General features: G+C 34.9%; 1 protein-coding gene, 1 non-coding gene and 1 pseudogene across 4 annotated transcripts in view; 2 read left to right on the forward strand and 1 right to left on the reverse strand.

Moving 5' to 3' along the window:
• Positions 1–25,227, forward strand: part of TRAPPC8 (trafficking protein particle complex subunit 8) — an 85,251-nt gene that overhangs the window by 3,738 nt on the left and 56,286 nt on the right. For 2 of the 3 annotated variants that reach the window (XM_061130815.1, XM_061130814.1), the window contains exons 2-9: positions 3,386–3,580; positions 13,331–13,420; positions 14,700–14,874; positions 17,047–17,200; positions 19,389–19,482; positions 20,124–20,380; positions 20,718–20,833; positions 21,517–21,667. In XM_061130815.1, the coding sequence (XP_060986798.1) occupies positions 3,391–3,580; positions 13,331–13,420; positions 14,700–14,874; positions 17,047–17,200; positions 19,389–19,482; positions 20,124–20,380; positions 20,718–20,833; positions 21,517–21,667 (1,227 nt within the window). In that variant the 5' untranslated portion in view covers positions 3,386–3,390. Of the gene's footprint in view, positions 1–3,385; positions 3,581–13,330; positions 13,421–14,699; positions 14,875–17,046; positions 17,201–19,388; positions 19,483–20,123; positions 20,381–20,717; positions 20,834–21,516; positions 21,668–25,227 lie in introns of those variants that run through there. The other variant, XM_061130816.1, reaches the window with a different exon arrangement.
• TRNAE-UUC (transfer RNA glutamic acid (anticodon UUC)) lies at positions 8,259–8,332 on the forward strand. Its single transcript has one exon. It is a non-coding gene; the product is annotated as a tRNA-Glu (tRNA).
• Positions 21,681–24,738, reverse strand: LOC133047542 (small ubiquitin-related modifier 2-like; annotated as a pseudogene).

Consider the following 25,227-nt stretch of genomic DNA (forward strand, 5'->3'; position numbering starts at 1 on the left):
CACTGGGTGTTGGCCTGAGACCCCAGTTCTCTGCCATATGGGCCTCTCCAGAGGTTCCTTGAGTGTCCCTATGACCTGGCAGTTTCTCCTAGAGGGAGTGATGAGAGAGAGAACCCAAGATGGAAGCCATACTCTTAAAACCTTATCACAGTAGTTTTTGCTGTGTTCCAGTGGTCATACATGGGCTTCCCAGGAGGCTCTAGTAACATATCCACCTGCAGTGCAGGAAACATGGATTTGATCCCTGGGTCAGGAAGATCCTCTGGAGAAGGAAAAGGCAACCCACTCCAGTATTCTTGCCTGAAAAATCCCATGGGCTGCAGAGCCTGGTAGGCTACAGTCCATGGGATCCCAAAAGAGTCAGACATGACTTAGCGACTAAACAACAAGAACATTGGTCACACATATCCATCCTGGGATGTGGGAGAGCATATACTGGGAAATACCGGGATCATCAGGTGCCGTTTCAGAGGCTGGCTGCCACACATTGACTCATTTCTGGTTTATTGATAAGATTACCCAACAACTAATGACCCATTCCGAATATAGGACACAACTCTTAGTAGAATAATTTTTTTGTGTTAACACTTAAGAATACCAGAGTCAATTTAAAATTTTGAGAGAGGTTTAATATACATAATGGTTGCTTATGTTATTTGACAGTTATGGATCAACTTCAAGGAAACTGCTTGTATCCTAAAAATATCAGAAATGTATCATAGTATTTTGATGTTTTTTGGTTTCTCTATTTCATAGACCAGCTGAGAAGTTTAATTAGGGAGCTTGAGTATGTTTATTTAAATCATTTAGAAAATGAGCAATTACAGATGAGTGCAGAGAATGCAAGAAGCATCTAGCTCCCTACTACCTAGAGCCAGCAAATCTTGTCATATTTGCTTTGTATCTTTTTCTTTGCTTTAAGAAACGAAGTTGAATTCACCTTTTACCCTTCCTTAGTCCCATTTCTTTCCTGCTTTTACCATAGGTAATCATTATAATGGAATTTGTGTGTATACTTTCTGTACATATATTTAGTTTTACAAGTACACATATTCATGTCATTTAGTATTTTTAAAAGCTTTTTGTCTTATATTTTTTAATTGAAAATTTAGACATCAGCTGAGAGAACACGTTGGAAATTTAGGAAGACAGTTTTAATGGATAACTGGTAACTTTATTTAAAAATGGTAACTTTATTTAAAACATAGGCGGACCTGAACTTAAATGTTTATTATAAAGCATTTCCTATTAGGAGAAAATGTCATTTTTTTAGTGGGTAGGTACGCAAAGTCAGTTTTCTAAGAATTGCCTTGTATTGGTATATGATGATTCATGACATACTTGAAATAGAGGATATTATATGTGCTGCCACCATCCTAACTACCTACTCATGTGTTAGGCCTGTGCTGAGTGCTTTATACTTACTATGTCTTCTAACAATATCTCATCTAAATCTTAAAATAACCCTGTGAAGTAGGTTATTTCCTTCATATGTTATAGGTGAAGAAAAAAATGAAGCATGGAAAAGGTTAAAAGTTGTTTAGGATAACCCAGTTAAAAGTAGTGGGTTAGTATTTCAAGTAAAGTCTGACTCCAGGATTTGGGTCCTTAATCTGTATAATGGACTGCTTCTAGTGCTATCATGGACGCTAATCATCTTGTCTGATAATGAGAAAAAAATATACTTACATTTCCTCCTGTGCACCTTGGGCCCTGTCTTACTACAGTTGCCTGAGAACCTCTTGCCTGGCCTTGAAGCTCTGAGCCCTGGTTATAAATAATCTAGACTGAGACAAGGCCTGTAGTAGGGAGGAGACTAGAGGTATTTATTAGGTTGGGAGAAGGATTATGGTCATTGATTTTTGTTTTCTTCCTTTTTACTAGACTTTGTTTTTTAGAGCAGTATTAGATTCACATCACAATTGAGCGGAAAATACAGAGTTCTCATATACCTCCTGTTATGATATGTATACACCATCACCTACTATCAGCATCCCACACTACAGTGGGCATTGATCTTTATGATAGTACAACAGAGGCTGAGCATTCAGGCATCACTGTCAGGGACCCAGAGGAACCCCGCGTGCAGCATTCAATGCCTTTTCTCCCCTTTACTATTTTCAGTTTTGATACCATAGATCTCACACTGCCCTGGACCAGCCTTAGGGTAAAGTGAGAATCAGAGATTTGGTATGGATAGTGGTTGGGCTTCCCAGGTGGCTCGATGGCACAGAATCTGCCTGCCAAGCAGGAGATGGGGGGGTTTGATCTCTGGGTTGGAAAGATCCCCTGGAGAAGGAAATGGCAACCCACTCCAGTGTTCTTGCCTAGAGAATCCCAGGGACGGAGGAGCCTGGGGGGCTGCCGTCTGTGGGGTTCCACAGAGTCGGACGTGACTGAAGCGACGAAGCAGCAGCTAGTGTTCTTGCCTGGAAAATTCCATGGACAGAGGAGCCTGGCCAGCTACAGTCCAGGGGGTCACAAAGAGTCAGACACAACTTGGCGACTGAACCACCACCACCACCACATGGATGGTGGTTATGTGCTGCATGGTCAATCGCTTCAGTTGTGTCCACCTGTGACCCTATAGCGGAGAAGGCAATGGCACCCCACTCCAGTACTCTTGCCTGGAAAATCCCATGGATGGAGGAGCCTGGTAGGCTGCAGTCCATGGGGTCGTGAAGAGTCGGGCATGACTGAGCATCTTCACTTTCACTTTTCACTTTTATGCATTGGAGAAGGAAATGGCAACCCACTCCAGTGTTCTTGGCTGGAGAATCCCAGGGATGGGGTCGCACAGAGTCAGACACGACTGAAGTGACTTAGCAGTTAGCAGTGACCCTATAGACTGTTGCCCGCCAGGCTCCTCTGTCTATGGGGATTCTCCAGGCATGAACACTGGAATGGGTTGCCATGCCCTCCTCCAGGGGATCTTCTCAACCCAGGATTGAACCCACATCTCTTATGTCTCCTGCATTGGCAGGAGTTCTTTACCTGCTAGTGTGTTCTTTACCACTAGCCACCTGAGAAGTCCTCCCTGGCAATTCCAAAGGTAAGAGAAAGGAAAAGACCTATGGTAGAGTAGCTGTGAGCAGTAGCGTTACCGGAGAGGAAGGTTAGACTGTCTAGCTAAGCCCTTTGGTGTGTAATGGAATGTTGTTGTTCAGTTGCTAAGTCCTGTCCAACTCTTTGGGACCCTGTGGACTGCAGCACACTATAAGTCAGTTGTATTTTGGAAGACTGTTACACTTGGAATGTCTGGTTTCCAAATTGAGCATCCTTTGTAAATAATTAACCCAGTTTTTTTCTTTTTAATTGTTATTATAATCGTTGGCTTGTTATCCTTTGTGTAGAATTAATTTCAAGTGTTTTTTTCTTTTTTAAGTTCATATGAGAGATCCCAATAATCAGCTTCACATAATTAAAAACTTGAAGATAGCTGTAAGCAACATTACCACCCAACCACCTCAGCCTGGAGCCATTCGGAAACTCTTGAATGATGTGGTTTCTGGCAGTCAGCCTGCAGAAGGATTAGTAGCTAATGTGATAACGGCAGGAGATTATGACCTCAACCTCAGTGGTATGTAATAAGGTTTATTATTATTTTTTAAATGATATTTCTTTTGTTAGAAAAGGTAATTCTGTAACTTGGAAATCATTCAACATACACTTAAGTACTTGCTGAGTGCTTGAGCCTGAGAATACGATGTGGAAGACAGGTCCTTGCTTTTTAGGAGATTACAGTCAAGTAAGCAGGCAGCCATTCAAATAACTACGAAATACATGATTTTACTTTTTCATAATGAAAAATTTTTTTGTAGTTCTACTTGTAAAGTTAATGCCTAGAACATGTGCATAATATTTCTTAAATGAAAGAAACAACAGTAGACAAAAATACCTATTCTTTTGTGATATTAGTAATACAGTGATTATGTAAAAGCATTAAGTTTATTGTCTTTTATCTTGCTTAGTGTTAAATGGAGGAAATGTTTATAGTATATAAATAAATACTTATCCTAATCTGATGTGACTGGTAAATGTTTTCATAATAAAATTTGTAGGTGAAACTATGTGATAATATGTAAAGTCAGTTAGCAGTATTTGGTGTGACTCTTTGCCAGTGTGGAAAAGACTTGATGGGGGGACACAGGATAGATTTTTAGAGGGAAAGATGAAAAGTACATCATCTAGGAATTTTCTGGTGGTCCAGTGGTTAGGACTCCAAGCTTCTACTGCAGAGAAGCATGAGTTTGATCCTTGGGCAGGGAACTTAGCTCCTGCATCCTCCATGCATCATCTAGTTAGGCTATTTTAGCTACCTAATAATCATCTTAGATCAGTATAACTTATAATCTATTATATTAATGCCTCTTAATTGCATAGTTGAAGATTTTCCCAAACATAGAGAAATTAAGAGGACTCTTGTTTTAGATCATGAAGTTACTTGGTTGCACTTGTATAGTTAGAAATATTTGTAGATTTACTTTGTTTAAAAATTAATAATTTTTCTTCTTTCTATGTCATTTTAATTCCAACAAGATAAGTTACCTTGATAGGATTAAGTTTAGAAAATTTTGGTTATCTTTACAAATCAAAAGAATCCATTTCAGGATATGTACTTTAAGCAGTTCCTGGCATAACTAATTTTCGTGAGGCAAGATTTGTGTATTTTTGGGAGAAAGTGATGGAATTTGAATTATTTCTCTCATCAGTGGAAAATTTGAAGTGTGAAAGGTGCTGAATCTAATGCCAGAGTATCCAGGTTTTTATATTACCATTGCCAGGGTTAGTTGGATAATCTGAATCAATTACTTATTCAGAATCAGTTCTGTTCTCTGAAGATGAGAGAATTTGACTACATTACTTCTTAAGGCCTCTTCTAGACCTTTAATCCTGTGATTCTGTTTTATAGGGACTTTAACATTTTTATTATTCATGCAACAAATATTTATTGATTTCTCTCTATATGCTTTGCACTGAGATAAGATGCTATATGTAACTTCATAACCTGATCAATAATTAGGAGACATTCTAATTTATAGTATCTTAAAATACATTATAATAGAGATATAGCATTTCTAATATGCCAGAGTGCTGAGGGGCACAGAGAGAGGAATTAACTATCATATTTTTTCAAAATTATCTTTTTTTATAGTGCAGATACTTTCCTGACCTCCAAAGCTCATGTACCTTTTACTTTAAAAACAATTATTAAAATGAAACATGCACAGAAAGAAAGCAAAAGTGTTAGTCAGTCATGTCTGATTCTGTGCGACCCCATGGACTATATAGCAGGCCAGGCTCCTCTGTCTGTGGAATTTTCCAGGCAAGAATACTGGAGTGGCTTACCATTTCTTTCTCAGGGGATCTTCCCAACCCAGGGATTGAACTCTCATCTCTTTTGTCTGCTGCATTGCAGGCAGAATCTTTACTGTCTGAGCCACCAGGGAAACCCCATACTAATGGAGATAATGCTGAAAAGACTTAAGAGAAACAAGCAACAGTAATCTGCTCTCTGAACCCCTGCCCCACCAACTTTCATTGGTTTTCTCCGGTATTCATTTTGTGTTTCCAAGTAATATTTTTATATGGTTGTTTATGGCTTAATTATCCTAAAGGAGATAAGTCCTGGGTGTTCATTGGAAGGACTGATACTGAAGCTGAAACTCCAATAATTTGGCTACCTCATGCGAAGAGTTGACTCATTGGAAAAGACTGTGATGCTGGGAGGGATTGGGAGCAGGAGGAGAAGGGGACGACAGAGGATGAGATGGTTGGATGGCATCACCGACTCAATGGGCATGAGTTTGAGTAAACTCCGGGAGTTGGTGATGGACAGGGAGGCCTGGTGTGCTGCAGTTCATGGGGTCACAAAGAGTCGGACACGACTGAGCGACTGAACTGACTGACTGATGGCTTAATTAAAATTTTTATTTATTGATTTCTCATTATAAGTGATGAAGATTTAGCTTAAGTACGCCCCTTCTTCCATCTCCCTAATGTGGTTTTTTATAATATTTGGTTAATATTCACTGTTGACAATACTAAGTATTCACTTCACTGCTGAGCCGAATATTGGGCTTTCAGTTCGTTTTTATACAGCATTTTGTTTTTTTCGGGATTTAGTTAATCACCTTTTGAAAAAACAACTTGCCCAGAGTTCTTTGTATTTTTTGCTAGTTTCTCAACCATCCAGTAGCCTCCCAGTAAGATTTTCCCTTTGATAGATTAATTTGAGATAATCCATTTATTAAGGTCTCCTTCCTAATGTCTTCTCTTTTTCTACTCCACACATTCTCAATAGGGAATGATAAGCATTCCTCAAGTGGGTGAAAATTTGGTAGTTGGGGGACAAAAAATATATACTACAGTGATTTGTGGCTCTCCAAATGACCACAGTACATTAATGGATACATAGTATATCTGTGGTATTATGTAAGAGTGTTCTGTGGGGAGAAGGAACAATTAGAAGAATATTTTAAAAAGCTCACCAGGCGGGTTGGGGGGTTGGAGGGGAGAGGGAATATAATGAAATGGAAGTTTCAAACACTGTTCTACTCTGTCATGGTTTGGCTGCATTCCGAGACCTGCTCCATAACTGCTAACCTGGAGATTTCCTTCCCTGCTCTGTAGCCTCTCATTCATATCTTTAGGTATATTTCATTGATTTGGTAAAGGACATCTCCAGTATCTTCCTAAAAAGATTTATGTTTTGGAAGGTAAAATTTTTCAGGAATGAATGTCTGAAACTACTTAGGCAGACTTTAAAAAAGAATCTCAAGTGGTTCGGACAAGCTTCAGAAGAAAGCAGTTTCTTTAGCTTCTTTCTCTGCTACTTAAGGCATTTCTCTTTAGCTTTAATGTTACATTGGTCTTGAAGGCTGAGAATGTGAGATGCTGAAGTACTGAATTTATTTTAATAAAATTCTGTTAGAATAATACTCTGGAGATTTGAGAATGTGAGATGATGAAGCACTGAATTCATTTTAATAAACTTCTGTTAGAGTAATACTCTTTGGAGATTTCAGTGGTTTTATCCATTTTAAGTAAGATTAATTCTTTGTCTAGAAATACTCTCTAGTTTTACCATTAATGTGAGTCGTCATACTTTTCACCCATTCTGTTTATGAAATACATGTTAGATACTTACCTCATAAGCCTAGCTTCACAGTGTCATTTCTTCATCAGATTGGTCAATTAAAGCTAGTGTTCCTTGGTATAGTAGTTGGAGAGACATAATGATGAAACTGAAAGAATCCTCATTATGTATAGCTATTTCCTCTGGTGGTCTCAGTTTTCCAGATTGTTCATAATCTACTCCTTGTCTGTTACTTTTTTTCCACTCAGCTACTACTTTTTGGTATTTGTTTCCATTAACATGTCTGTTTAATTTTTCTAAAATGGAGATAACTTTTGTTATCTTTTATCTATTACCTATTGTATTTACTCTTGATTTACAGTATTATCTGCTAAACTCAGACATTGACCTTGGAAAGTATAATTTGGGCTGCACCTTGTTTTGGTAAGAAGGAGGAACATATTTTCCATCCTTTTTCAGTGTGTAGTGTACTTTTTTTGATTGTCTTTATGTTAACTACTATTACTCTGTAAGATACCATGAGACTTTAGTGAATAGTCATGTGTAAACAGTGTTTTAGGAGATTGTTTAAATATTCTTTAATGTCTTTCCAAAGATTTTTACTTAAAAGCTTAAAGAACCCTTTTAAAAAGTGGTTATTATTTAAAATGTGGGTAGTGCAAAATAGGAAATTATTGTTCTTATTTTTCTAGTATCTTGAAGTGTTTTTCTGTTTTTTGTCCTGGGAATTGCTTATCAATACCAGTTACTTTGAACTATAAGAAAGTCCTGGCATAATGAAATTCCCTAGGATGACACAATAGTGAACAAAATCACTGTTATATCATCCTTCAGTTTGAAATTTTGTATTGCCCACAGTTCTACATCTTCTTTCAGGAAGTTATGAAAGAAGTTTGGAGGCAACATCTTTATAGTCATATCTTTATCTTTTTTTTTCTCCATTGAACACAGTTGAGACTTGGGAATTTTTAGTCCGTATTAACAAAGAAAAGAAAACTAACAGTGGAATACACAATTTTTCACAGTTACTAGACAAATCAGAAGATGAATACAGTGACATATGGCAGTTTAGACTCATGCTATCTAGTAGAAATAAATGAGCCACTTACATAATTGTCAGTGTTCCGTAGCTATAATAAAGAATGTAAGAACAGGGAATTCCCTGGTGGTCCAGTGGTTAGGACTCTGTGCTTTCACTGTCAGGGGGCCCAAGTTCAATCCTTGGTCAGGGAACTAGATCTCACAAACCTTGTCACTTTGCCAGGAGCGGGGAAAGAAAGAATATACAAAGATATGAGTGAAATTAACTTTAATATATTTAATTTTAACACAAATATTATCATTTCAAATGTAATCAATGGAATTTTTTGTGTGTATTATCTTCAAATTTTTATGTGTATTTTCTTTTTTTAAATTTTATTTTAATAAATTCTTTTTTTAAAATTTTATTTTAATAAATTCTTAAAAAAAATATTGGCATGAATCAGCATGGGTGTACTTGACATGAATCAGCCATGGGTGTACATGTGTTCCCCACTCTGAACCCCCCTCCCATCTCCCTCCCCATCCCATCCTTCAGGGTCATCTTATACTTATAGCACACCTCAATTCAGACAAGCCACATTTCAAGTGCCCAAGAGCCAAATGTGGCTAGTGGTTACTTACCTTATTGGACTGATGACAGTGGTGAAATTGATCATATATAGAAATCCCAGTCTTTGAGTCTTCAGATGACAGTATCTAGGACAGTTGTCTTCAAACTCAAGAGTTGATGATTGAGCAATGTATTTCTAAAAACAAAAAAAAATACAGTATTTTCACCCAATTTAACAGGAAGGACTTAGTTTAACAGGAAGGACTTCATATAGTATTTTGAAATGCTAACCTAGACCATCCCATTTTGTTAAAGGACATGTGACCATATTCTTTGATCTTTTATGATGTTTGGGTAACAGAATTTACTTGATACAGTTTGTTTCAGGCATGTGTATGAAGGTAATTGGAAGGAATCAGATGATGTAGAAATGAAAATTCATTAACTTAATCACTGTGTTTGCTGTTTAGAAGTCTAAAGAATGAAAATGCTTTGCAGTGATGGAGCAAAATAAAATGACCTTTTTTGTTTTCAGCAAAATTTTGAGCCATCATGTTTTTCCAAAATGTTGCACCTTGGCTGTGCAAGAAAAACCAGAAACAGTGATAAACTAGAAGTTGTTAGACGTCTTTAAATCTGGAATCAGTATTTACATGGTGAATATGTTCTAGGTTTGTGCATAATAGTTGATGAACTTTCAAAAAACAGTGCCTAATTGAGGCATATATCTTTGAAACTGGGAATAGATGGAATACAATTTGAGATTGCTTTATTAAAATTTCTAAAAAGTTTGTTTTGGTTTTATTCTTAATTCTGTGAATAATTTATAAAATGAATTAGAAATACAATAAAATATCAAGGGTCGGTTAAATCCAGATAGTAAATGCAATGACTATTTTTCTTGATATACTGAGGGTTAAAAGGAATATAGTTTCAAAACAGAATGATCTGTTTTTTAAAAAAAATCTATGGTGTATGAGAAATTTAATTATTGGGCATAAGTTATCATGGCTTGCATCTCTTTAGAATACTTTGATTTTTGCTGATTTTTTTTTTTTGGAAAACACTTGATTAGAAATAGTCTCTTCAAGGATAGTTTTCAAAAAAAAAAAAAGGATAGTTCTCAAGGGTGTTGTTAAAATACAAGGTTAGTGTTTCTTAGCTCTTCATATTATTTAAGATTATTTGATTTGCAAAATGCTCATAAATTTTATATAAAAGTTCTGGTTTTAGTTTTTTATAGCTTTTGTAGTCTGAGATCTTCTGAATTAAACCATATATTCTGATAATCACTGTCAAGTATTTTTGACTCGAGACTTCTTTTATTGAATTAAATAATTATACATCTAATTATCATATTTCTTTCCCTTACTTGAATATTTTCATTTGGGAAGATATTATTTTGCTACTACTGTTTATCAAAAGTTAAAGTTTTAAGTGCCAGCATTATGTGGAATTTGTAATATTTCTTAGTGCTTTTTTGTTTAGTCTGAATGGTGGTTTTCTGGTACTCTCAACATTTGTGAATGACTAGAAAGGGAAAATAGTGATTTATGGGTGATGTTTCTGTTTAGGGTAGCCAGTCTTTTTCCCTTACAGGTTTGGGACTACTGATAGAGAGTGTTTGGTTTCAATAGAAAGAAGACGAGAGTTGCTATAGGTCTGTCTCAATGCCTGCAGCCCTTGTTAGATATGTATTTGAACACTAATAACTTTGGCTTCCCAGGTGGCACATTAGTAAAGAATCCACCTGCCAGTGCAGGAGAGACAAGAGACACAGGTTCAGTTCCTGGATCCGGAAGATCCCCTGGAGTAGGAAATGGCAACTCACTTCAGTATTCTTGCCTGGGAAATTCTGTGGATAGAGGAGCCTGGTGGGCTACAGTCCGTGGGGTTGCAAAGAGTTGTACACGACTAAGCATGCACACACAACTCTGTTTGCCAAGTTACTGGCACTAAGAAGGGAATGAAGAATAAATGGGGAGAGAGAGAGATGGCTGCCTTTTGTATGAGTGGAGGATAGAGCATTACATTTTTTTTTTTCCACTTCTTGGCTGCCGCCTTTACCGTTCTTACCAGGGGAAGAGTACATTCTACATAGAGAAACTAACTGGTAGGATATCATGGTTGCTGTTTCAGTTCCAAGTAAAGAACATGTAGAGAGGGAAAGGAATATGAGCAAAACACTGATTTCATCCCAAAATATGTACAAGAGAATTTTTAAGGGATGAGAAATGTCACTAAATGTTAGTCTTTTGTTAACATTAAAAAAAAAAAAACAACCTTTTTTTCCCTACATGCTGCTAAAACGTTGCTTGAAAAAGCAGAAAGAGAGGGATACCCTAATCTTCTGCCATGTGAGAAAAATGGAGGAGGACTTCTTAATTAGCCCTTCAAGGAAACATGTGGCTGAAGGAAAAAGTTACCTCATCAACCTGAATGTGACCGACTTGAAGGATAAAACCCACTTCTGCCATATATTTAGAAAATTTTCCTTTGTTCCTATATTCTTTGTCGAGTACCCAGTGTTTTCTTGTACCAGTATTTAGAAAGTATTATTTCAGTTTAAGAACTCCTACATGTGTATGTGTGCTTTTTTCTTTTTGATTTTTTTTTTGTTGTTGTTAGATTTTGTTATCTGGAACATACTGTTGCAGAGTCAAAACTATACAAAAAGGTACATTCACAGAGGCCTAGCTTCTGTTCAGGCCCTTCCCCTTTCTCATCTCTTCTTTCTGTTACACATGGTGGCATTTGTTAGATTCATCCTGTCTTTTCTCTTGGACAAAGTAAACTAATACATGTGTGGCTCTCTCTTTTTCCCTTTTTTTCACAAAATTGCATACTTTTCTACTGTTGTCTTTTTTCACTTAATTGATCCTGGGGGCACTTCATAGTAATCATGTGGAGATTTCCCCCTTTCTCTTAAAACTTCATAGCACATCCGGTGTGTGTCCCATAGTTTACTTAACTAGTTCCCTCCTGGTGGACATGTGCATTTTCTAGTCTTTTATTACAGGAAATGTTGCAATGAATAGCTATTTTGGAAGACCTAATTTGTTTATTCAGAACTCCCCAACCCACTGTGAAACAGACCCCTTGTCATATGTCTACAACTTACCTGTTTTTTTGTTAAATTTAAGCATTGTTGAAGCAACAAAGAAAATAGAAAAATAAAGTTGATAAGGTCATTTCCCCTATCATCTGTGGTGATTTCTTATCTAACCAAATTTTTCATTATTTATATTTTATTTTCTCTTCATTGGTACTGAGTGAAAATAAAAACTAATTTTCAAGCTAGAGACTCATTTTGACTGATTTAGGGGAAAGATATATTTACTGGTCAGTAAGAAAATTGGTTTCCTGTTGTAACAAACTAGTCTGTGTCATTCTCCAATTATGCCACTGTTCATGTATATGTATATATATAGTACTATTTCTGGGAATGTTTTTCCTCTTCTGTAGCAAGAAAACATGAAAATTTTGTAGTACTAATCCTCCTAAACAATATGTGGGTTATTCTCATAATCCGTTTGTTGAAATTAAAGTTATTTTGTATATATGATGCCAGGTTGGATATGCTACTTGGTTAAGATGAGTAGCTTTATTATTTCAGCCTTCCCAGTTTAACGTAGTATTGCAGTGTAAAAAGAAAATATACTTGCTATGCTTTCAGTGATTATAAGAATAAAACAAAAAGTACATAAGGTTTTATAGTCAGCATAAGTAACTAGGAATAGAGTGTCTTTTTAGTAAAACTGTGATTTAGATAATCTGCTTAAACCTAATGAAATGACCAAGTTTAACAAAATTCAAGTTTTTAACAAGTTAGAATAGTTGTAATGTAAAATGCTTAGCATGGAGTGAGAGAGATTTGACATTTTAAGAATCACATGACATACATCTATACAAAAAGTAAAAATACACGTCTTTGTATTTGATTGTGAGGTAAGCATGTTTTGAAATTCCATTTGAAGAGGTTTAGTTGCTATCATACTCAGGTAATGATGTAAGGTTTGTCAGCTTGACTACTATTGACATTTTGAGCGAGATAATTCTTTGCTGGTGTTGTAGTGGGGTGTGTGTGTTGGGTATTGTTATCCTGTTTTCCTCAGTGTAGGATGTTCTCATTATTCCATCGTTCCTGACCTGTTTCCCTAGATGCCAGTAGCACCCCTCCTTGTCCCTATTTGTGACAACTCACAGTATCTTCAGACATTGCCAGATGTTTCCTGGGGGTCATGATTGCTCTTGGCTGAGGACCACTGTTCAGAAATAATGCCATTTATGAGAAAGAGCTACTTATAAGAGCGTGACTAGTGGAAGGGAAAACTATAGTTCTAACATCTGGTTGTTCACATAGGTAATATTGAAAGCATTAATAAATAAACTGTGGTATCATTGTGTAGGTTTGGGAATAGGTCAGTTTTATTTTTGCAAGTGCATGTACTGCCATGTATGAATATATTTGTGTGTATAGCTTATGTATGTATATATATATATTAAAGCACATGTGAAAAATGCTTGTTTATTGCTAGAAATGATGTTTCATACCTTTTAGGAATATGAACTTGAAATGTGGTCTGTTGTAAACTGATTCTACTGAACAGTTTTAACTTTTTCTTTATTAATTTTAGCTACTACTCCATGGTTTGAGTCTTACAGAGAGACCTTTCTTCAGTCGATGCCAGCGTCAGATCATGAATTTCTGAACCACTATTTAGCATGTATCCTTTGACTTTTATGTTCTCTTAAAATATTTGGAAGTTACTGATGTCAGAAAGAGTTACATAAATGCAAAATTGTTGAGAGGATGGAAAAATTATTTTTTATTGAAATGCTTCAGGTTTTCTTGTTGTCCTTGTTAAATGGCATCCTAGATTCAAGACTGGTAGAACTAAGTTTTGGTTAAAAAATAAGAATACTAAGAGCCTGCTTATTTTTTGTCATCCAACTTGCATATTTCATGCTTAATGTGTTTTTAAGCTATTTTAGAAAGAAAAAATGTAAACTGTCAGTGTTAATTGCTTTTGCTGGTTGTCTCAAAATTCCCTGGTGGTTCAGACAGTAAAGAATCTGCCTGCATTGCAAGAGACCTGGGTTTGATCCCTGGATCGGGAAAATCCCCTGGAGAAGGGAATGGCTACCCACTCCAGTACTTTTGCCTGGAGAATTCCGTGGACAGAGGAGTCTGGCAAGCTACAGTCTGTGGGGTCTCAAGAGTCAGACACAACTGAGGGACTAACTCTTTTACTTTCAAAATTAACTGCTTATGCAAAAGCTCAGATTTAGAAACAGCTTTCCATCCTTTAGTAACAAGTTTTATAGCTGTTAACCTCCTTTCACAGTTATGACTTTCATTTTTTTTTTAACGTGGTTACAGAGAAAAGTTGAGAAGGGACAGAGTATGAAATTGCATCGAGATGGAAGGGAGAGGATCAAGACTCAGCAGAAGTTTTATGTTGGTAGTTGGACAGTTTTCATATTGTCCATTTTTATTTTCATAGATTTCCTTATTGTATAGATAAGTGATCTAAACAGCTGTCAGCAAGATATCTTTAGTACTTAGAACCTTGAATTATATAGAAATGTTGAAGAAATTATTTTATGCTTGAAGGAAAACCTGTAAAAATCAGATTTTGTTTGTTTTAGCTCATAAAATACCTCCTTAAATTTACTTTTAAAGAATAATATTAAAACAAAAATAAAGAATAATATTAATTATTGGACTTCCTAGATGGCGCAATAGTAAAGAATCTGCCTGCCAGTTCAGGAGATGCAAGAGACACAGGTTCGACCTTTGAGTCGGAAAGATTACCCTGGAGAAGGAAATGGCATCCCACTCCAATATTCTTGCCTGGGAAATCTCATGGACAGAGGAATCTGGCGGGCTGCAGTCCACTGGGTTGCAAAGAATTGGACATGACTGAGTATGCATGCATGCATGCAGTTTAATAGGATAATAGTTACTCGATAAGTGATAATTACCTTAATGTGGTTTACAAGGTATGTTGGTGGCATCCTCTGGTGAAGCTGAACCTGTGGAACAGTTTTCAAAATTGTCACAAGAACAGCATCGAATTCAGCACAATAATGACTATTCCTACCCCAAGTGGTTTATACCAAATACACTTAAATATTATGTACTTTTACATGATGTAAGTGCAGGAGATGAACAGAGGTAAGCTTTATTTTTTTTAATTTTAAAATATTTCCTGTCAAATGAGTTGACATTAATTTGGACATGGCTTAAGTTTTTGATACATTTTTCATCTAAGAAGGTAAAAATTTATTACTAAATTAGCTAGATCTTTTATTTGAAGTTATATTCACCAGCTACATTATTTTATTTCATATGCTTATCCAAACTTTTCCTTCAGCATATATGTCTATTAATCTTTGTTCATGAGTGCTTGCCATTTTATATCTATAGATCTTAGCTGTTGTTTCTTACTTTGTATATTATTATTGCTCATTATTTTCTCTTGTCCCTTTCCCAGTTTTCCTGTAACTTTTCGTTTCCTGGTTTATAGGCACTTCTTTTTTCACTCTTCACTCTCATCACTTTATATTTTTAAACTTGATGTTTTTCACAGTCTCAAAAAAAACATCCAAACACTTATTTCGTATGTCCCCTTTAATATTTGTTGTTGGTGATTTGCCATAGTCCTTTTATGTTTGGGATAAGAGAATAGCTTATCTTTAAAGATGAGTTCTTAGAAAAGTAAGATAATATTAAAACAGTTTTATGGCTTTTTCTGGCCAGTGGGGATGGGGGAGAAGATGGGACACCCAATACTTTTTTGTTAAGAGGGAAACTTAAATGTCCAAAAAAGGTTAAATGCGTTAAGACTTTTTGCTGCTTTGCAGTTTATTTTGATTTTTGGTTTAAGATATTGATCAAAATTAATCTTTTGTTTCAAACTGTTATTCTGTTATGTCAATGCTGTTTAGAAAATGCAGTTAAATAATTGTTTTTTGTCCTTGTTCTGAGCACACGCCACCATTTTAAAATAAAGTTTTCTCGATAAAACCAAAGAATTGTTCTGAGGATTACTAACCTTTATAATTTTTTTTGACATCATAAATAATCTGTAGCTTCTTGGATAAAGTATATTATATAAATAGGAATAATTTGAACTGGCTTTTATTAGTTTCAGTTGTTTGAATATGGATACCTTCCATATTAAATGGTTATAACATAGGTATTTAAATGGTAATTAAAGTGTTAGAGCAGTGTTTGTTTTTTTTTAATCAGTGGTTCTTATGCTTAACAGTGTCATTGGTAAAGCAAGTAGATGTTTAGTTTATTGTACATGAGTAAATATACATACACATATACTTTATGTGTTTATACAAATTTATAACTGTTTTACTTAACTGACCTTAATTTTACAGTGTGTAATAGGATTTAATTATTTGTTAGGTTTGTTATTTGTATAGTATTAGTATCTGCATTGAATGGGATATATCCACATGTTTTTTGATACCAGATAGCTGATGAGTTTAGCGAGAAAAACTAATTAGGTTAGCTCTATGTTCCAAAATTTCATTTCCATTAGAATATACTATTTGATTCTTAGGCTGACTTACTTGAATTGTCTTATCTCTTACCAACTAGCAAGTCCAGTTAACTAAAAGTAAGGAAATCAACTGCTTTTTGTTGCATCTGAGATTAGCTCATGGGTCCAGCTGATAATAAACTAAGCAAAAAAGTTGGATTTCTATATAATAAGTATTTTGACTGCTTTTCTTTTTTTTTTTTTTCTTCTTCTTCTTCTAAACTGTGTTTTCTTTGGAGACTGCTTAGGGAAGGGTAAAGTGTAGCAGTAAAAGATGATTTTTTGGGGGGGATGCTATAATTATCTATTTTAGCACTTATATTTTTTGGTAAGTATCTGTTATCTAAGGCAGAATTTCCCAAAGTTATTTCCTGAAGACTAGTCCACATAGTTGAGTTTCTGATTTATAAGTTTGAACCCACTGTTTGGAAATTCACTGTACACAGTAGCAAATGGAAGACTCAGAGGTGGTCTGCTGCAAAGAAACTGGTTGGCTTGATTACTGTAGTTCCCCAAACTAGTGTGACCACTGAAACTTTCTTTTTTAATAACATGAGTATTTTAAAAAATTTATTCTATGAGACGTACTTTGGTAACTGTACTTTAAGGTGATAACCAAGCTAGCTAACTTCAGTTAGAATCATGAACTTTGTTTTAAGTTTTAAAATTATGCTACTTCTAATATCTTTTTTGGGAACTATGTTTTTCATGGTTTTTGTATTATTTTAACGTCTATTATTGCCCAAGATCCTCTCTCCATTGGCTACACACTTTTCCACTTTTTATTTTAGAGCTGAGTCAATTTATGAAGAAATGAAACAGAAATATGGAACTCAGGGTTGCTATCTACTTAAAATTAATTCTCGAACATCTAATCGAGCATCAGATGAACAGATACCAGATCCTTGGAGTCAGTATCTCCAGAAAAATAGTATTCAAAACCAGGTATATGTAAAAAACAACAATGAAGCAAACCACAAAAGCTGTATTTCAGTTTTATGGCTAATGGCATCACTGTAGAATTTGTAGAATTACCAGTAGTTATTTTATGGAATCTGGCTAGTTTTGATCCATTAGTATGTGAGCTCTTAATGTTTCCAAAGCTGTTTTTAACTGCAGTAATCCCTTCTGTGTATACCCTTCAGGTATAAATATCAGTGTTAATTGTTTTCTTGAAAGATGAAAAGTGGAGACTTCCCTGACAGCTCAGTGGTTAAGACTCTGTGCCTCCACTGAGGGGGGAATTAAGATTCCACAAGGCGCATGGTGTGGCAAAAAAAGAAAGATGAAAAGTGAATTATACATTAAGAATTGAATTAGATTGACTAAACACGTATATAATAGAATTTTTGGCTTGCACATTAAATTCATTGTGAATGCTTACAGTCAATTCTTTATTATCCACATGCTCTGGGGGTTGCCTTCCTTCATTTTCAACATGCTGTTCTTATGGCCACCTTTTGGAGCTCATACTTTTTAGGTGGGTGGGCTTTTTTCCCTAACTTTCCTTTGATTTCCTTTTCTTTTGAATTTCCAGGAAGTTTTGTTTCTTCCTAATCAACTCTTCTAATGTTGATTTCTAGACTAATGTTAATTACTATCTGTTGGCTGGTGTGTGGTAGGTGTAAAGTTTCACGTTCTGTCCAACTTTTAAGATAGACTTTTATGCCACTTGGTACGGTCAAATGCCAAGTTATATGCTTAATTCAGATAATCAAGAGTTGACTGTTTTTTGTTTAGAAGGAAGATTTCCAAAGTAAATGGAAAATATATTTATATTTTGTATAATTAAGCTATATTATATACTTTATGTGATACTATTTTAAGAAATATGAATTAGAAAGTATGTACATTTTGATGTTCTAATAGAAATATTGTTTAATAATCTGTTTATTTGCCTTTTTTTGTCTTACATATGAAATTTTAAATCACTTTAGATTTAAAATTTTACTCACTTTAATATTGAGATGATTGTTGACCTTCTTTAAGATAATGCTGGGGAAGAATGTTTGAGAGAAAAAGAACCAGTTGGAGGTAGAAGAGCTTTTAAATGGTGTTTCAGGGCCATACCCAGAATAGGAATAGTATTGAAATACTCAGTTTAGAATCTAACCATCTAAGGTTGGGAAAGGGAACATAATAGGTCAGATTGTGCAGTTGGAGAACTTTTAACAGAAGACAGAGCTATAGATATTCTACAGCTTAGAATCCTAGAAGTCCAGGATTGGAGGATAGTTTAAAGGTTGTCAGATCCAGTCGTCATTCTGATGCTTTAATTTCCTTTAAATCTGTGAGTGACCTCATCTATTGAAAGTACTCACTGTCTTTTTAGGTGACCTGCTCCATGCTTAAGCAGCTTGAGGATCAACCAAAATTTTTCTTCTTTTACTTGTACTCAATCCTATTGGGACCATGTCAGTTTTTCATTAAGATGACTTTCAGAATATAGAACATAACTCTCATGTCTTTTAAAATATTTTTCTAGGCTAAATATACCATTTTTTCAGCTCTTAACTGTTTTTAGGCAATTTCTTGTCCTGATCACCTTCCCCTTATTAAGTTCTAGGTTATATATTTTTCTCAAAGTCTGGCACTCAGAATAATACCTCATGGTACTAGTGGGCTCATGGAGTAGTATGGACATTGTTTTTTTGGTGGCTGAAACCAATACCCTTTGTACAAGTAAACATTGCATTGGATATTTTTCCAAAACTTCTGTTTTCAGAATTCATTCCAGCCTATTAATACTGCGTCCATGAGCCCGCGAATTCCATACCATCCTTTTTTACCCCTGCTGACTCCAGTAGTCCATCTGTCTTGCCATTCTTCCTTACATAGTTGCACATACAGGGATTCATATAGGCCTGTGCATATCACATATAAACATAAACTGAGATAGAAGTAACTTGAATTCTGAAGAATTAGGGTAGTTTGCATGTGAAACAATATAAGGATATAATAAGTGTGGATTTAAGTGATAGAATATGATACATGGAAGAAGTTAAGAATTTGGAGGATTAGAAATTTTTTGCTGTAGGAAAAAAAATGAGGTTTATTATAGTTGATAAATTTGGTAATATCTTAAACATGATTAAGTATAATCGTTAACACTTTTTGTATTTTATTTTGATAGGAATCATATGAAGATGGCCCTTGTACTATAACTTCAAATAAGAATTCCGATAGTAACTTGCTTTCATTGGATGGATTAGATAACGAAGTCAAAGGTCTTGATATACTTTCTCTTAAGTTTGTCTTTTGATTGAAAATAGCACTCTTGTTAAAGCATGCTAATCTTTATATATAAAAGATGGGGGAAATTTTCATAGTGAAAAGAGATAATGGACAGATTAGCTTTTCCTCTGAAGATTTTATTGAGTTATTTGAGTTTGATGTTTTTTGATGTTTAAAAATTTGTTTTATAAGAGTAATAAGTCAAACTTCATAAAAATTTTTTTGGTAGAAAGCAAAGGATGGTATGATATGTAGCATTAATTATTCCCCCATTCACGTAATTTTGAGAGTTTTATTTTTATATTTTAAATTACAGTTTAGATAGTGATAGCTTTAAAATTTTTTTGTTATAATTTTTTTCATTGGTTAGTTGTGCTATTTAAAAATAATTTTTGTATTTTAACACTATTTTTCTTCATTTATTTACATGAATTAAAAGTTTTCTATTACACATACTATGTATTAACCCAAGTCCTGATTTTAGGGGGAAACTTGAATGCTGTTGTCTTAGACTTCTAAGACATACAGTAAGAGAAAGGGTTCCAATACTGTTTCTTTTCTTTAGCAGTATGGTAGTAATGCCGCAATTTTCTGTTGCTTTCTGAGAGTAAAAGAAAGATCTGTTTCTCAGTAGATGGCTTACCAAATAACTTTAGAGCTCACCCGCTTCAATTGGACCCTGCCAGTGACTCCTCTAACAGCACTGATGGCCCAGATCATGTCAAATCCGCCTTGTCTTTACACGAAGCAAAGAAAGCAAATGCGGGAATTATCCATGGTGCATGTTTAACCCTTACTGATCATGATAGAATTCGACAGTTTATACAAGAGTTCACATTTCGGGGCCTTTTGCCACATATAGAGAAAACGATTCGGCAATTAAATGATCAGGTAAGACTTAATTATTTGCATTAGTATTTTTTAAAATTTCAGGAAATAATAAACTTGAAAATATAGTAGTATAAGTTAAAGACTTTATGTTTTTATTTTAAAAATAGACCAATATTAGAATTTATTAACTTATTATCAGTGATGAAATTCTAGTAAATCCTAGAAGAGGCTTATTTATTTTTACTAGGGATTTTGGATGATTTTCTTTAAATCATTGTTATTAAAGTGCACATTTGCTTACTCTTAAAACTTTTTAGTTAGTTAGAATTTTTTGTTTTCTATGTAAGTAAAGAATACTAAACTCATGTTTGTCAACATATTTCATTTGTCTTCTTAGCTAATATCAAGAAAAGGTTTGAGTCGATCTCTATTTTCTGCAACTAAAAAATGGTTTAGTGGCAGTAAAGTTCCAGAAAAGAGCATTAATGAGCTAAAAAATACATCTGGATTGCTGTGAGTAAAATATTACTGTTTTTAGTTTTCCTGTATTTAACTCTGATTAGTGTTTAACTAATGATGTTCTGCAAAAAATGACTATATCTATAGTTTATTAGTTTCATTTTGGTCAGAACTCCAGTAGATAAGAACAGTGACCATAAATAAGTTATATTAAATAAAAAAAAAACTATAAGTAATTCCATATCTAAAAATAAACAAGATCACAGGGAGGTCATATTATTTTGGGTCTGTTTTCCTTAAAAAGATAAGGGTTGGTATTAGGTATTCACTGATAACTCTTCTTTATTAAAGTACTGAGGTCTAGTAATTCTAAGACATAGCATGTATTTAGAAATTTTGTCTAAAATCTGGTTTTAAGGGGAAATAAAATTCATTTTAGATTTTTTTTTGACTGTACATAAAGGTGAGTCACCTGAAATTGATCATTCGCTTCCTAATTTGACCATGGGGAAAGTGCTTGCCTTCTGAGAAGTTCTCAATATAGGGATATAAATTATATAGATACAGGTGTAACAGTCTGTTTCCAAATATCTTTGAGAAATTCTGCCTGAATTTTTATAAGACAGAATCAGATTTTCCTGTGTTTTGGACAGTTGGGCATCTTTTTAGACATTTTGTAATATTTAATGGCTTAGAGGTCATAGATTCTGAATTCCTTTCTTGTGTTGTATCTACAGGTATCCACCAGAAGCGCCAGAACTTCAGATCAGGAAAATGGCTGACTTGTGCTTTTTGGTGCAGCACTATGATTTGGCGTACAGTTGTTATCATACTGCAAAGAAAGATTTTCTTAATGATCAAGCAATGCTTTATGCAGCTGGTGCCTTGGTTGGTATTCTGTAGTACTATAATCTCTTGTTTCTGCTACCATGAATGACTTAGAAATTTTTTTTATGAAATGGCAAGTGGAATTTTCCCTAGGGATAAAGTTGTACTCAAAGAGCACGTAATGCTTTACAGCTTTTGAATTAATTGATGATAACTTGATGGATTTCTCTTAAATTAGTATCTTCAAACATGGTCATACATGAGGGTTTCTTAGATTTGATTAGTACTTTCTATTTAATTTGAACTACAGTTTGTACTGTATTTCCAGGATAAGAACTTCTTGTTTTTAGAGGATTCTTTTTTTTTCCTCTTCAAAAATGTTTTAAAATTGTTTGAAATTTTTTTTCTGATCTAAGACTGTTTATTGGTTAAGAACATGTACTTTGGTGTGCAACAAACTTTCATCTTAGGCAAGTTGCTGAACATCTCTAAGCCTTAGTTTTCTCATCTGTAGAATGTGAATCCTAAATATGGTTAGATAAGGTACAAGGTTTGTAAAGTGCCTGGCACACTACCTTATATTTAGGCTTGTCAGTAGGCATTGGCAATGTTAGTTTTGTAATTGATATAAAACCTAGGTACTTCAGAAAGAATTTTCTGTGTTGCCTTATAAACTTCTAATGTAATTGAAAAGTTGTCACAAATATGTTTGTAATGTACTTTCTGTGCTTAGAAAAGCGTAAACTAGCATTGTTACTTTCTACATGGTCTATTTATTTAAAGAACAGGACACGTGACTTAAAGGGAAACTAGGATTCATTTCTTTTAGGGTAATTTATCCCACATAAGGACAGATTGCCCTGCATGTAACAGCTACATACAGAAAAGTTATAAAATTGTTCTTGGTTTTAAATGATAAATGAAAAACATTAAAATTTTCCAATTGGATATGGTATGCAAGGATTTTTATGTCCTTTTTGTATTTGAACAAAGTGAGTTGCTGGAATATAAAAATAAGAGCTGAAAGAGTATGCCACTAAATGGAGAAAAGAGAAAGGGATATTTTCAGAGAACCAGTATTTTTCCCCATCTCATCCCCATTTGATGTTGAACAAAGCATACCATTGGCCATTTGGTTTAAAAAAAAAAATGCTGTGTGCTTGTGCACATACACCAGTTACTTTATGTTCAGTTAAAGAATGGGGAAGGGGAAAAGGAAAGAACAGAGAAACTGTACTGTAGTAGTCAGGATGTGGTGGAACCAAATTGCAGCTTCCTAACTGAGAATGTCTTCTTGGTCTGGAGGAATAGAATTCTGGAGTTAAGTAGCAGGTTCCCTTTTTAGTAGAAACCTCTTGTCTGCCACTGGAACACATCAGTTGTATCTTCAGCCTCCATTTCCAACTGTGCAGGTGTGTCTGTTCCGTGGATTGGCATCCAGACAAATGGGAATCTGGTCTGCCTCGTTGACAAAGCCTGTTGTTCACAGTAGGCTTCCATTAGTTTACTAAGTAGTGTGTGCCTCTTGATCTTAAACTGCGTCACAGAACCCTCTGTCCTGCCCCCTTCAAATTAATAGGATTATCACTCTCAGTCTTGACTCCTCCCTGGGGCTTTTCATTGGCCGTGCCATGTGCAGGAGTCTCCTCAGCTGTTGCTTCCAAAAAGAGGTACCAGGTCCACACCAAAGGGGCACACGAGCGAGTGGCAGAAGGAGGTGGCGGCAGAGGTGGCGGAGGCAGAGGGCGCACGTCGTGTGCTCGCTTCCCCGCGCTGCGTGCCTCTGTAGTCTTCTTAAAAACGTGTAAGCTATAAACAGTGTGAAGAATAAAAATACATGAGAACTCTACTTCATTGATAATTATCATGTAGATAACCTGTTTAATAACTGCCATCTATTTTGCATTTATTTTAATACTGTATATATAAAAATAAGATAGTCATTTTAAAAAGTAAAGCTAAAATAGCAAAAAGTCATCTAACTTTTAAAAAATCTTCAGGAACTGAAAATGTTGATGAATGAAAGTATTTGAAAAAAAAAAAAGTATTTGAAAAAGTATTTGAATTGTCCTTGGCTAGACAACCTCTGATGTATGGTTAACTAACATAAGCTAATAGAAAATCACAAACACTTAAATGTTATTTCATCAATACTTTATAATGTAAGTTCATAATTACAAAATTATGCATAATGTATCTGAAAATTGAAAGTTTGAGAAAATCTTATGGCAGAAAATTTGTATGATATTATGGTATTTAAGCTTTTTCATTTCTGTCTACGATCTGATTAATACTGCATTTAAACCATTTAGATGGAGGCAAATTAGTGGCATATCGGGCATATTAGTAGAGGCATATGAAGGGAAAATAACTGAACACTGGAAAGAAAAGGCATAGCTGCTGTAACGTATGCACACCTAAAAATCGTTGTAGTCTATGATTACCCTAAAAATAATAAGCCTTTAGAGAAAAACTGGTCTGGTAGAGTCCTCTAAAAGCTATGTATCTTTGTAACCAGAGCATGAGGTGTTGTGTGAGACAGCTTAGCATAGTGGAGGTTATCCCAAGAATAAAAAAAGTACACAAAACCAGTCTGTGAACCCTGGGGTGGAGAAAAGAACTCGTAACCAGTGGCGTTGTCCTGAAGGTAAGCATGGAAAGAAGTGCAGCCTGCCTTGAGCAAGAGCTGTGCAAGGCTGGGAGTATACATCTCCAGAGAGACACCCCCTGCCCTCAGGCACACACACTTACAAAGAGTAGGCATTCAGTTTTTATTTCTTAAAGCACAGATTACAAAAGCTCCTGCTTGGGCAAGAGCTAAGTTGAGAGCTTTTTCCTTTCCTGCTGAAGGTTATAATTCTTATTTGCTATTTTTGATCCCCTTGCCTAAGAAAAACTATTTTTGAATGAATAAAAATTCTGTTTGTACTGATACCACTTTCCTATTTAGCATTCACATAGTAGATAATTGATCACAGACTATACTGCCTGTCTTTTTTGATGAAAATTAAGATACTTAATTATTTTAACTATAAAGTTAAAAGTTACATCACAGCAAAACCATTAAAAAAATTTTGGAGAAATACTGTTTATTTTGTAGTTTAATTTGTCATAACTAGCTGAAGGTTAAGTAGGTCACTCCAGTTCTTGACGAAAGTCTTTGTAAAATGTGTTAACCTGTTATTGTATACTGTAAGAAATGATTTAATGGTTGATTATTGAATATCCTGCAGTTACTTGGGGTGATCATTCTGAATGTTTCATTGTATCCTTAGAAATTGTTAGCTTGTATGTATATTGATTTGTAATTTCTTGCAGAATTAAATTTGAAAGTAACTTAGAATTTGAAGCTTATTTTTCTTACAGGATTTTTTCCTTTGTACACTTTTATTGATGTGTGTATGTATGTATGTGTGTGTGTATATATATGTAGTATATATAGTAGTATAATGCCTATGTAGCAAATATAATGTATTTTTATATAGTATTATACAATATATGTGGGGCTTCCCTGGTGACTCAGATGGTTAAGAATCTGCCTGCAATGCAGGAGACCTGGGTTCGAGGTTGGGAAGATCCCCTAGAGAAGGGAATGACTTACCCACTCCAGTATTCTTGCC

This window comes from Dama dama, chromosome 27 (genome assembly GCF_033118175.1).
Source record: "Dama dama isolate Ldn47 chromosome 27, ASM3311817v1, whole genome shotgun sequence".
NCBI classification, from domain to species: Eukaryota; Metazoa; Chordata; class Mammalia; order Artiodactyla; family Cervidae; genus Dama; species Dama dama.